Source organism: Passer domesticus, chromosome 4, assembly GCF_036417665.1.
Source record: "Passer domesticus isolate bPasDom1 chromosome 4, bPasDom1.hap1, whole genome shotgun sequence".
NCBI classification, from domain to species: Eukaryota; Metazoa; Chordata; class Aves; order Passeriformes; family Passeridae; genus Passer; species Passer domesticus.
Window position 1 is genome coordinate 14909051 of NC_087477.1, and position 12460 is coordinate 14921510.

General features: G+C 46.2%; 1 protein-coding gene across 3 annotated transcripts in view; it reads right to left on the bottom strand.

Moving 5' to 3' along the window:
- G3BP2 (G3BP stress granule assembly factor 2) overlaps positions 1-12088 on the bottom strand; it is a 48113-nt gene extending 36025 nt beyond the window's left edge. Inside the window, exons 1-5 of one of the 3 annotated variants that reach the window (XR_010360554.1) lie at positions 11906-12088; positions 4992-5110; positions 2846-2927; positions 1612-1785; positions 641-731 (exon numbers count right to left, since the gene is read on the bottom strand). Coding sequence is in view for 2 of the 3 variants with exons in the window: in XM_064416281.1 (XP_064272351.1) it covers positions 641-731; positions 1612-1785; positions 2846-2927; positions 4992-5086 (442 nt within the window). In the remaining variant the exon portion in view is untranslated. The remainder of the gene's footprint in view (positions 1-640; positions 732-1611; positions 1786-2845; positions 2928-4991; positions 5111-11905) is intronic. The other 2 variants (XM_064416281.1, XM_064416280.1) reach the window with 2 other exon arrangements.
- Between the last annotated feature and the right edge of the window lie 372 nt (positions 12089-12460).

Genomic DNA, 12460 nt, shown 5'->3' on the forward strand with positions numbered 1-12460 from the left:
GTGAAAGAGAAAGACTGCACTATTACCTCATAAATCAGTGCTCAGACTAAGAAGATGAACCTCAAATACAAGGATGATTACCTAAAATGCTCTGTTCCACAGAATCTAGATGAACAAATTCCAGAAACCACCCAGTGAACACATGTACACGTGTTCTGGCTACACTGCTTTGCTCTGCCTCATTGAACAGAGGGGAAAAAGCCACACTCAGGTCCATTTCAGCTCTCAAGTAGCAATGAATTATTGAGTGATGATGATGATGTGAAAGCGAACCATGTGTCATATCTGAAAACCAGTGAAGACTTCTCTTCAAATTGCATACAAATTTGACTGATCCCAGAACACAAGGGTGCCTGCTGCAGCTATGGCAGCAGAAGTCCTGTTGCTCACTGCTTCCATCCTCCGTCAAGCCTCACCCTCAATGAGCCAGTTCAGCCCTTCAGGGAGCACAGCACTACTACAGGACCTGCATTTTCCAGAACATTTTGGAGCAGCAGAGCTTCAGTAACAACACCTCTGTGCCCCGTGAGAATGCAACACAGTTTGTATCCCAACATCTCCACGAGACACTTCTGGTAGCTCTGCACACACGAGAGAGGAACAAGAATGACACAAATCCTACGCACACAGTCCTTCTCACCTTCATCAAGTTCTCCTTCTGAATCCCCAAATACTTCATCTTCGTATCTGAAGATATCATTATGGACATAGAACTTGTTTGGAACAGATCCCTGTAAAAGAGGAACATGCAGTGCTGAGCATATACGGAGTACCAGCAGGCAACCAGAGTTTTGGGGTAGCACTGACATTATGCAATAGGACTATGTCATTTAAGTTATTTTCCAAGTTATTTTCTTTTTCTCTAAGCAAACAATTGAACAATAGCTTCTGGCCAACTGAAAAGGAAGTTTGAAGCAGAATAAAATCTGCTAATTTTGCCACCTCACAGCAATCATAGGTTTTAACTAAGCGTACAGCCCCTGACTTTCATTGAGGAATTTCAGGTTTCCCTGTTACAAAAACCTCACAATGAAAACCCTGAACTTCCACAGGGTGGCCGTATGCTTACAGCACTGTGCAGGAAAACAATGAAGAAATTCAACATGAACCTAAAACATTATTCTCCAACCACACACTAATTTGTGATGCAGCAGGGAGAAAGAAGTAGAAAGAACACAAGACACCTTCTACCTGTACACAGCTTTGCTCTCACCAAGAACTACATTTGAGCAGTCACTTGTGCAACCCATACTCCCCTTTGCCATTAGACTTGAAACCACACAACTACAGCAGAGATTTGAGCTACAGAGCTGACCCTTGGTTTTTTTTTTTTTAATTATTTGTGCCAATGGCAGCTCACAAATGCAAGCTTCAATTTTCTTTGTATTACTGCTCCAACACCACAAGTCCAAGGAAATAAAACAGCTCAGGATGGATCCAATACCCTAGTTTCTCTGCACTCGCCCTCTGTGACAAATTTAATGATACCCTCCAGACCAAGTTTTAAAGCCAGATCATACTGACCTCAGCTGTAGCAACAATTTGTCATACTGGATAAAAAAGTTTTTTCCACCATTATTTGAAGTTTGACACGATCTTACATGTACTTACTTCTGGAGCAAGCACAAAAGTCTGCATGAACTTCCTCATGGGCTGCCCGTTGTTGGACAGCTCTCCCATGACTTGCACGACCACCCCATCGCTCAGAGTGGCGTGAGCATCCACGTGGCGGATCTTGGTGTGGCACTCACTGAACTGCAGAGACATCACCTTCTTGTGTATCTCCTAGAAAGAGACAGATACTTTTCAGCTGCAGTCAATTCTGTACACAGCTTCACACCTTTTACCTACCCGAGCCTCAACCAACCCCAAAAGGCCACTCCCCTGAGGCTCAAAAGATAAATACAGGAACCAAGAAGTGTCTTTCAGTGAGAACAGTCTTCCTGAGCTCTCTTAACTTTTCATCTGAAATTTTTCACCAGGATTCAGTTATTTCTCAGAGTAGTCAAACAGCACACAACTGCTATCCAAGTTTTCCAGCTGCTTTAAAATCTACAATCTATTTTAAGGCTTTAATTTTTTAAGGGCTTGTGAAAGGGACAGGATTTAGCTTGTGTTATAAAAATAAAGAAAACCTCCAAAAATACCGAAACAACAACAAAAAAACCCAAACACCAACCCCAAAACAAAACAAAACCCACACAAAACCCCCAAACCAACCCTTTACACATTGTTGAAGTACCAAATATCACAGGAGAGGGGAACATCTACACTGCCAAGATTTGTGTGCTGCAAATGACATTCTGCCAGTGAAGGGAAAAGAAACCAAGCCTTCCCTGGACAAAAAGCCACACTGCTCAAAGATGTGGCTGCCACATGAAGAGATGTCCTAGGTGACAGACAATTCTAATAATACAGTACAACCAAAGCAATCCTCACTTCATTCATTTCTTCAGATAGTTATGTCCCACTTCAACAGAACTCCGCTCACACAAGAATATAATGAAACTCACAAAGATCAGTTCTTTCCTGAGGAACTACTTCTAACTGAAACAAGATAACATTTGTAGCCCGAATCTATCAGGACCTCTGGATTTTGTTTCCCATCCTAAAGGCATTTTCTGCAGCCCAGACGCAAAGCTGAAGAACCAAACACAACTGCCAGTGAAAGCAGAAATAAGCAAACAAAATCCCTCAAGCTAACAATTTCTTATTTGTTTCTGAACTGGAAGTGGTATCACAATCCATTACTCACCAGGTAAGAAAGTCAAAGTCACTGGTAAAGAAAAAACCTTGTTTTATTCTGAGCATTAACAAGGATTACAGGAAAAATTTTAATACTCACAGCTTGACCATAAACTGCTTCTTGTGGTTTCCCACTGGCATCCAGTCCTCCATGAACATAAGAAGAATTCCGGCCATAAAACCTGCAAGCAAAGAGATGTAAAACGCACAGAAGTGAAAAAACAGAACCAAATCCAAAAAGAATTTTAGCCAAAAGTTGTAGAGCTCAGTGCTTCGCAAATTTCACCAGATTCAAGAGGCTCCCAGAATACCAGAACAGACAAACTCAATATTCAGCATGCAGTTTGCCCAAGGTGTTGCAGCAAACTCCTACATCAACCTCAACCTTTGGCTTGCTTCCCTTAAGGAAGGTGGCCACTTTGGCTGGAAGGTTCCTCACCCTCAGAATCCCCTGTCTCTGAGAGAGGTGTCAGCCCAGCGAGGTACAACCCTCCTGCCACTCCTCTGAATGCTGTTCTCTTCACAGCCTTGGCCAGCAGTGAATGTGTGGTTTTGATACTTAAATACGTACACTCGCTTCCAGTATTGTTCACACATTTCAGAGATCCTTTGGCACTTTCATTCCATTTCCACATTTTCAGCCTAGAATAGTCTGATTTCATTTGGACTTTTACTGTAAGCTTATAAAGCATGTGGCAACTGCTTTATATTTCAGTACATGTATATTAACAGAAAGAAACATTGTATCACCCTGTGTTTTTATTTAGGAGCATGCTTTGCCTTGGGGGTGATAGCCATGAGGTACAGATGCTAATATGTACCGTTATTATCCACCCTTGTATGGCATATATGAAATAAAGTTGTCATGAAGTATTTCTATGAACTCAGTGTCACACAAAAGTGGCAAGAACACTGAATATTTCTCCTTCATTGAACAAGCCAGTGCAGAGGGTCAGCATACAGAACTAAACCCTAGAACTTCCACATTTGCCATTTCTTGGTTTATTCTACTGAACTTAGAAACTCTTTTTAGTTCTACTTTTGTGGAAGTACAAGCCCAAGGCTTTACTCCCTTGACTATGTCCAGAAAAAATAATTGCTGGGAAATAATAGATTGCTTTCTTTGGTACCAACCACAAAATAATGATTTTGAGCATGGTCCAGCACTTCCTCACAGCAAGGAAATACAGAAACTTAACTGAAGCAGAGCACAACCAGATAGCAAAACATTTTTCTTCTAAAACATTTCCCTCTAAATTCCAAAGCAATCTCTCTGAAAGTCAGCTGTTCTTACCAAGGGCCTTCACAGAGGACCAAAAGTTTTAACTTGCTTTTAAGGAACCACTCAAAGTCTCTGGATGACAGAGACCCCAGTTAAATGGAATTAAAGACTTTCAGTTAAGGGGCCAGAAAAGCCTTACAAATTCAACTGAAATGCAATAGGCATTCAACCACATGGAGTAACACCCATTTAGAGGGCAAACTGATCTCTGCTGCTCCCAAGGCCTGGGCAAGCTCTGGATAATGACCAGCGACAGGATCCTCTGTGCTCTTCTCAAGCTTTTAGCAGGATGGAACAATAACACTTGTCCTAACTCCCTCACTGCTGCTATGTGCACACCAAGCACCAGGAAACCAGGGAAACCCAAATCTTTCTGTGCCAGACAGCAAGCTGCTGTTGGGAAGAACAGCAAGATAAAGAGGAAGCACAAGACACCCTCCCTGGAGAATATCACTTGGAAGAAAGGTGCAGCCAAAGAACACAAAGGCAAATGTCCATATCTGAGCCTGACCAGACAAAAGGGGCAGTGGTGGCAGAGACTGCAAGGGGCTAAGAAAACATGTCATACAAGCAGCTCCAGAATTGGGTAAGATTAAACCAAACCAAATCAAAACCTCTTGGATTCTTCTCTGCAGAGGTAGTTAAGAGCAATTCCACAGATGCTGTTGTTAGTGACACTTGTGCCACCTTTCAAGTGGACAGAGAATGCTCCCGAGCAGAGAGCAACACCTGCACCAGGGCAGCTTGCTCAAGAGTGTCTGTCCAGCCTCCCCAGCCTCAGCAGGTATTAATGTGAGGGGTTTTGGTTCTAGAGCCTAGGGAGATAGCAGCAAGATGAAACAGTGTTTCCAACAGCCCAGAAGTTAGCCAGGTCCATTTTCTCCCATACTCAGAAAGGAATGTCTGATTCACAGCAAACAGGACACGCTTTTGTTCACGCACATTACCACTTGGTGAGTGTTACCTGTGCAAGAAGTCAGGAGCTTTGTTTAGCAGGGTGTAGTACTGTCTCACGAACTCCCGCCCTACGAGCAGGGGACTTGGCTTCTCCATCACCATTGCTTTGGCACTCAGTGTCAAACGCTGTAATTGAAAATATTCACGTTACTTGGAAAGCACCTCTAGGAATCAAAACTTCCCCATAAAAGGATAAATATTGTGATATTAGAATTGAAACAATTAGGCATACAGGGCCTTAATTCACTAGAAAATACTCAACCAATTCAGGACACCCTCTCCCACCTCTTTTGGGTAAATAAGAAAATTTCAGTCTATTAATGTATTACTTTGATGAGAAGGGAACAATGGGTACAAAATCCCTTTCAGAACAGCTGCTTTGAAAAACATAAAAAACCACCCTGAAATGAACAAACAAAAACCCTGTTAAAAATCTCCTGCACCATTTACTTATCCCTTTGGCTGACAAATATTTTAAAAGCCCAGTTCAACAGCCCTGCAAAGCAAACACTTTCTAAGGGCAGCTGGTACCTCTGCTTCAAAAGGTGCTTGTCACACCTGTAAGACGAAGACAGGGTACCAATGTGAAGTAACCATGTGGGCTGGATTCACATTCCATGAAGACAGGGAAGGGAAACCTTGGTGACTCAGAGATGACCGAAGTGTCAGGTACTAGTTGTCCAACCTAACTGCATCTCACTTTTGTCATAGGATCTCCTAAGTTGGAAAGGACTTCCAGGGGGTCACCTGCTTCCACCTGCTATGCTCCCACCTATCCACGCTCTCCTGCAGATCATCCATGCCATAAAATAATCCTGAGCACTCTAAAACACTTTTTGATGGCTTGCCAGTACCCAACATGTTGCCTTTGCCAGCTCACTTAAGACCACCACTGTCTGAGATCATGAAATTCCCTTCAGTTCTCACACAGATGCTTCACCTGCTTTCTCTCTCCAAAAATTAATGTCTATGCAAGGAAACAGGCAAAGAAGACCAAGTCAAAAATCTAAGTTTCTAACTTGGGAGCTAATCCTAGAGTAAGATTTTGGATTTCTACCAAAATAACCATGACCCACCAATCTAAACCAAGGGCACAACAAAAAACTGTTTGCAATAACAGGCAGACAGCACATACAGCACATGAAGTGAAACTGGGAGATTAACTTCAGCTTAACAAGGGCCTCTAATAAAGGCAGAACACACACAGGAACAATGCCATGAACATGTCAGATCCTGCCTCGTAACAGAACTCCAAAGAAAAAAGCTCACATACTTGGCTCAAATAGTTTACACCTCACAGACAACTAAAATTATCTCAATCCAAGCCACAAGACAGTACCAAGAAATGCCCCCAAATGCAGTTAGTCAGGAATCACACCTGAAACAACAGTCTCAAAAACGTGCAGAAGGCAAGGCCTGAAACACAAGTCTTGAACCTGCAGGTAAGAAATCGGCAAACTTATGACAGGGTTATCCAAAATCCTATCATAATATAGGGGTTTTAAATAAGCCCTTTGATATAGCTCACCAAGACTCTGGAACACAGCATCAGTTTGGCCTCACAGGAAGCCCCAGAGGAAGCAATTATGCTAATGAGACACAAAGCCAAATGTCAAAATACTACAGGACATCAAAGATTTGAGCCCTCTGCATGCTCAAAGCAGGAGTAAAGGAAAGAAAACAAAATATGAGCAATTTAGGATCTTCCCAACACAAGTCACACTACAGCAGTGGCATGCACTAGGAAATTCTACACAGAAACCAGCCTTAAAAGAACAAGGACATCTCTGAGACCATCCTTTTTTTTTCCCCTGCCCCAGAGGCAGATGATGAACACAAAACTGGTGACAGGACCTGCACCATGAGCACATGGAAGAATACACAAAGATGGAGCCTCACCAGGATTTTTTTGAAGAACCTGTTAAAAAGCAGATGATGGCCACCACACGTTCTTATGAATATAGCAATAAGCAAAGCATACTTGTTAACAAATTTCTGGCATTCCTCAGTGAAGACTGAAAACGTCTCTGGGTACAAAACATAATAATCTGTGACAAGTCATTCCACTACAGGAGATCTGTATCACACTACATCTTTTCTTCATTGGAAGCTAACCTATTCCCTCACTGTGCACCTCTCCTGCATTTCACGTGACAGCACCATGGTGCTTGACACACATGACGCCATCACATAATTTTAGAGGCTGTCTCAGTGCAATTCTTCGCTGGTCTCAGTATTATTTCCTTTCATTATTTCCTCAAAGATCTCAATAGGGATAGCAGAGCCTTAATGAACTGTTTGGGTCTCCCAGGTCATTAAAAGGCTGAGAAATGAAATCAGAGGTACTCCTTGCTAGCAACATGGGTGGCATAAAGCAAGGTTTTCAAAAGATTAAAATCTCCACGTGTCCCAGTTAGTATAGCACCTGCCTAAAGTCAAGGACGCGAGCCTCAGCAGGCCCAAGGGGCTTGGAGGTAAAGACACCAGTGAAATTGAAACCAAAAGTCAGGGCACGAGCATCAACAATTTAAACAGGCCAAATTCACAAAGAACAGTATGTCCACGGCTTACCAGGCACCAAGGGAAGTCCCATCGATATCAACACTCCATAAAACCCTACTTCCAGTTTTCATCAGTACACACTCAAGGGTCAGTGAATAACAAACTAAGAAAGAAGACTCTGAGTGCTGTTCTCAGCTGAATGCAATGAGCCACACTCTTAGATCAGCCGAGCAGCCACTGAGAAATGAGAACTTAGGGTGCGAGGCACTCGTGTACACACGAGCCAGAAACAAAATACTGCTCTCAGTCTGAGATCCCAGCAAATCAAGTGCACTCATCTGCTGGCTCTTTTACGGTACAACTGTACTGTCAAAATAACCCCTGCACCACGCACAATGGCCAAAAGCCATAAGCCACATGGACAGGGTAACAGAACACCCATGCAGCTGCTGCTCATCCACAGGCACTCCTGCCTACATCCAGCTGACCTAACAACTCATGGACAAGATTTAATTCCCACCTTATGCACTACCTCTGATTCCTCTGTTACCAAGAAGGCACACTGGATTTCCAGGGCTTTCCTCAACCAAGGAGAATCAGGAGCCACACAAAATATTTCGCAGTACACTCACAGGCTGAAAGGCACAATGCAATATGGGATCTCTTTCTTCCCAAGATTCAGAGGTGAGGAACCCGATTCCAAAACTAAAGAACACGCACACATGCCAGTGAAATACTCCTTGCAACTTCAACTGGTGTGACTCAAGTTTATAACAATAACTTCAGCCTACAGGCAGGATTTCTTTCAAGAGAACAAAAACAATAATTCCTTTCCGACAAAAAGGAATTATTTGCTATTCGCAGGCAAAAATAAACAAACAAAAGCAGAACAGATAATTTCCTCTGAAAAGCAACTGCATAGTACTGAAATTCACCTAAGACCTTCCAGTGGCCGTGACAAATAAAGCAAGGAATCAGCCTTTGCAACCAGGTGAAAGTGCTGAGGGCTAAAGGGATGAGGTGCAGCCCACACAGAGACAATTGTGCTGAAGTACATGAGAATCAACTGGAATCATTTCTCATGTCCACACTCCAGGAAGAGCATGCAAAATCATTCCCCCTGTAACCATCTTCATACACAAAACTTTATTAGGCTGTGTTTGTCTCTTGTTTAAGTGAATGAAAGAAACCCAACAAGAAACCAAACCCAAATCATCATCCATCAGTTTGCACAAGAGGGCAGCAGCAATTTGTTTCTGACCAAGTAGTGAAGGTAGTGAAATGCTCCTTGGCATGCATTTTGCTCAGTAAGCAGCTCTGACATGAGCAAAGCTTTTCCCCCCTATAATATATGTAAGCATTCTATTATTATCATCATCATCTGTAGAAAGCAGAAATATGACTCCTCATCTGTGGCAAAGCACTGTTACTCCAGGCCATGACTGAGCTACAGAATGGTGGCCTACATGCTCAAATTTAGGTATCCAGAGAATAAACCTTGGCACAAAGTCTTTGGTCGTGCCCAAAGAAGTATTTCAAAACCACTTTTTTCCTGTTACAAGACAGACCAACACTAGTGAAGTTGCCTGGATGTTTCATCAATTCCATTTGGGAAAAAAGAAACAAAAACCAAACGAACCAGAACAAAGCTGAACTGAATTCTGACAGTGGCTGAAGAAAGCATCACCTGAACTTGAACACAAGCTCCATCAAGAGAAACCTCTAAGCTTTGCAAGGGAGCTGTGGGCCTCACCAGTTGTTTTAATAAAAGCAATAAGCAAATAAAATTTTGTTCTATTGACAAAGAACAAAGCAAATTTCACACTCTGAACAAGTCATCCACAGAACAATTTGTCCATAACTACAGGCACACAGACATCAAGCTATCATTTTATGTAAATCTGCAACACCATGGCTTGTTTGTACATCCACGAGTTTGCAACCCATGTCCAAGTCATTAATCAGATTTGAATACACCACTTAAAACGAAAATACTTGTGAGAAAATGTTCTTGCAAATCAGGAAGATGTTCCCCACACAGCGGGCACACCAAGCAAAGCCACAAAGGACACAGTGGCACCTCACACACCTCTGGAGCTGAAGGAAAACAGAAGGGAAGGGGAGAGCACCTTTCACAATCTTGGACATGTTTGTCCTGAACCCAGATTATCAGTTTTAATCTGTGTTTCTTACTGTAGACAGGCACAAAATAATGCCTTGCAGGGCGCCCTTGCTCCTGCAATCCAGTATTGCCAGTCCCATCCCTCTGCCATGCTCTGCAAGGTCAGCACTCAGAGCATCTTCCATCTGCTGCAGGGACCAGGAACCCTGTGTATGCCACCCAAATCCCTTTCCTTTATGATCTCCTCTACCCGTGTGCTACACTCTGAACCGGCTGAGCTCGAAAGCACAGCACACAAAGCAAGCTCTCCTGAAAGGTGGGTTCAGTCCTGGTTTGTGGTTGGGGTTTTTTGGGAGGAGTTTAACAGCACCCTGTATCTCAGGCACACAGCTGCCACAGGGGACCATCCTCTGTGCAGTCCAAAAGGGCCAGCACCCACCCAAAGAGCACTAACAGCAGGGATCTGCTCTGGGGGAGCCTTGCCACCCCCGTGCCATCACCCAAGACCAGGTTCAGTGCCCTTCTCCTGGTGTCTCACCAGATACGTCTGTTACTCTGACATATCCACCTTTTCATGTTACTTGAGCTAAAACACATCCTTTATTTGTTAAATGCTCTCAAAAGCAGTGGCATCCAGCACCACAACTACTACAGCACAAGACTCAGATCCAACACTGTGCCTGAAGGAACAGCGGTTCCTCACTGTGTTTTCAGTGCTGTGAAATAATCTCAAGCATGAGGATAGATGCTTAATTTGAATCTTCAGTTCCATCAAGGAAAACATTCACGTTGACATCAGCAGTAACATGGATGATGGCCATTTGGTTTTCTCTTCAGTTAAAGCTAGTTTTCAGAGAAAAGGTTTTCCACTCCTGATGAAAATATCACCAAATAGAGATCATCATTTCACACAGCAGCTCCACATCTGCCAAGCAGACGACTGTAAGAACACACTTCCAATGGCAAGCCAAGATTACGTTTCTGACACCCAAGCAAGCGGGGTTCACAAGAAGGAATCCCTCATGAGGACAAGCTTTCCTAGGGGAGGCATGGCCCTGTACCCACACCCGCAATGGACACAGAAATGCCTCCTGCACGAGAAATCAACGCCAATTTGTCAGCAGCCACTTCTCAGCTCGGGATCCAAGCTGACAAATCCTACACTCACTTGCAGTGCTACAGTAAACAGTGCCATGTTGCATTCAGAAACTTGGGTAGGGATTGATGTAACTTCCCCTATTTCTCAACTCTTCCAAAGTACCTTGGGCATCTTTATGCTTCTTTCTGCAGGAAAGCAGATCACTTGCACACAGGACTGAAGAACATACACAGGGCTTCAGAGCTGTGAAACCAGCACGGAAAGCCACCATAACAATATCTATATGTTTGACTAAGACTTTCTGGTTGAAATTCAACAATAATGCCATATCATCTCGTTGCCTCCTGTGAGAGTCCTTTTATGCAGTGGTACCTGGAACCAAGATCAAGATCCTGGCTCACCCAGCTACCCAAGTGATTTAAAAGATTTGTTGTGGAGATGCTCCTGGGCATCCACACTGAAACTGCAGTGACCCCTGAGTTGAAGGGAGGCAGAAGCCTGAGAACCCAATGCGCTCAACTCAGATGACAAATGAGAACAGCTCAGAAAAGATCTACTCAAGGTATCCAGCTCTGGAGAATAAAAGGTGCTCACAACAACTTCTGCAGTATCACTCTGTGTGCCAACAGAGCAGCCCAGGTTACGCCTGAGGAAAGAGGAAGCACAGAAAGGTGAGGTCTGCAGAGCCCTTACAGCCAGGCTGCCACGGCTATGCCAACTTGTTTGAGAGCAGAAGGGCCCGCTGAACCGAGGGTGGGGAGCTCGGGGAGCTCCAGCAGCACGCCCGAGGCCGGCGCAGCAGCACCCTGCCTATGCCAAACCCCACGTACCTCTGGAGGCCCCTGCACAGGGATCGATCCGCCACGCGAGACAGGAAGCGGCGACCGCAGGGCCTAACATCGCAGCCAGCACCGACCAACGCGGGGCTTGGGGGGCGCTTTTCCCCGGCCTCCCCGCGCCGCCCGGGGCGAGGCGGAAGAGCCGCCAAGGTGAAGGCGAACAAAAGCCGTTCCCCCCCAGCTCCGAGCCCAGCCGGGAGCCAGCGGCCGGGGGGCGGGCAGCGAAGGGCAAAGCCAGGCTCCAGGGCGCTGTCCGCCCCAGCGCCGCTGCCCTCAGCCCCTCAGGCGCCGCTCCCGCCGCTCCCCTCAGGCGCAGCCCGCGCCGGGGCCTACCCCGCCCCCCCCCCCACGCCGCTCACCTAAGGGACAAAAGTCTCGGTGCGCGGGGCCGGGGCGCGTTTTCGCCCAGGCCGCCGGGAGCTGCGCGGAGCCGGGCGCGGCGGGCGTGTCGCTGGGGCGGCGCGTCCCGCGGCGCGGGCAGCACGGGGCGGGCGCGGCGGCGGCGGCGGCGGCGGTGTCACAGCCGGGCGGGCGGGGGAGGGCGGGCGGCCGCGGCTCCCGAGCGTGCCTGCGTGCGCGCGCGCGCCTGCGCAGAGCCGGGGGGCGGGCGGGGCGTCCCGCGGCGCTCTCCCCCAATCACCAGCGGGCGGGCGCGATGACGTCACGGGCGGGTGCGTATGGCGCGCGGGCCGTGAGGGCGGCGGGAGCGCCATGGCGGGCAGGGCCCGTTCCGGGCGGGCTTTATTTGTTCTCCTGCTTCTCTGGCCGTGCTCCAGTGTCCGCTGTGGAGTGTGGCCGGGCGGGTTTGAGCTCCCCTCGGACGGCGGTCTCTAGCCCGGAGCCGCGGCGCGGTCGGTGTTGGGATAGGACAGGCAGGGCTGTGCCCCCCGCCCGGTGCTCAGTTAGGAATTTAC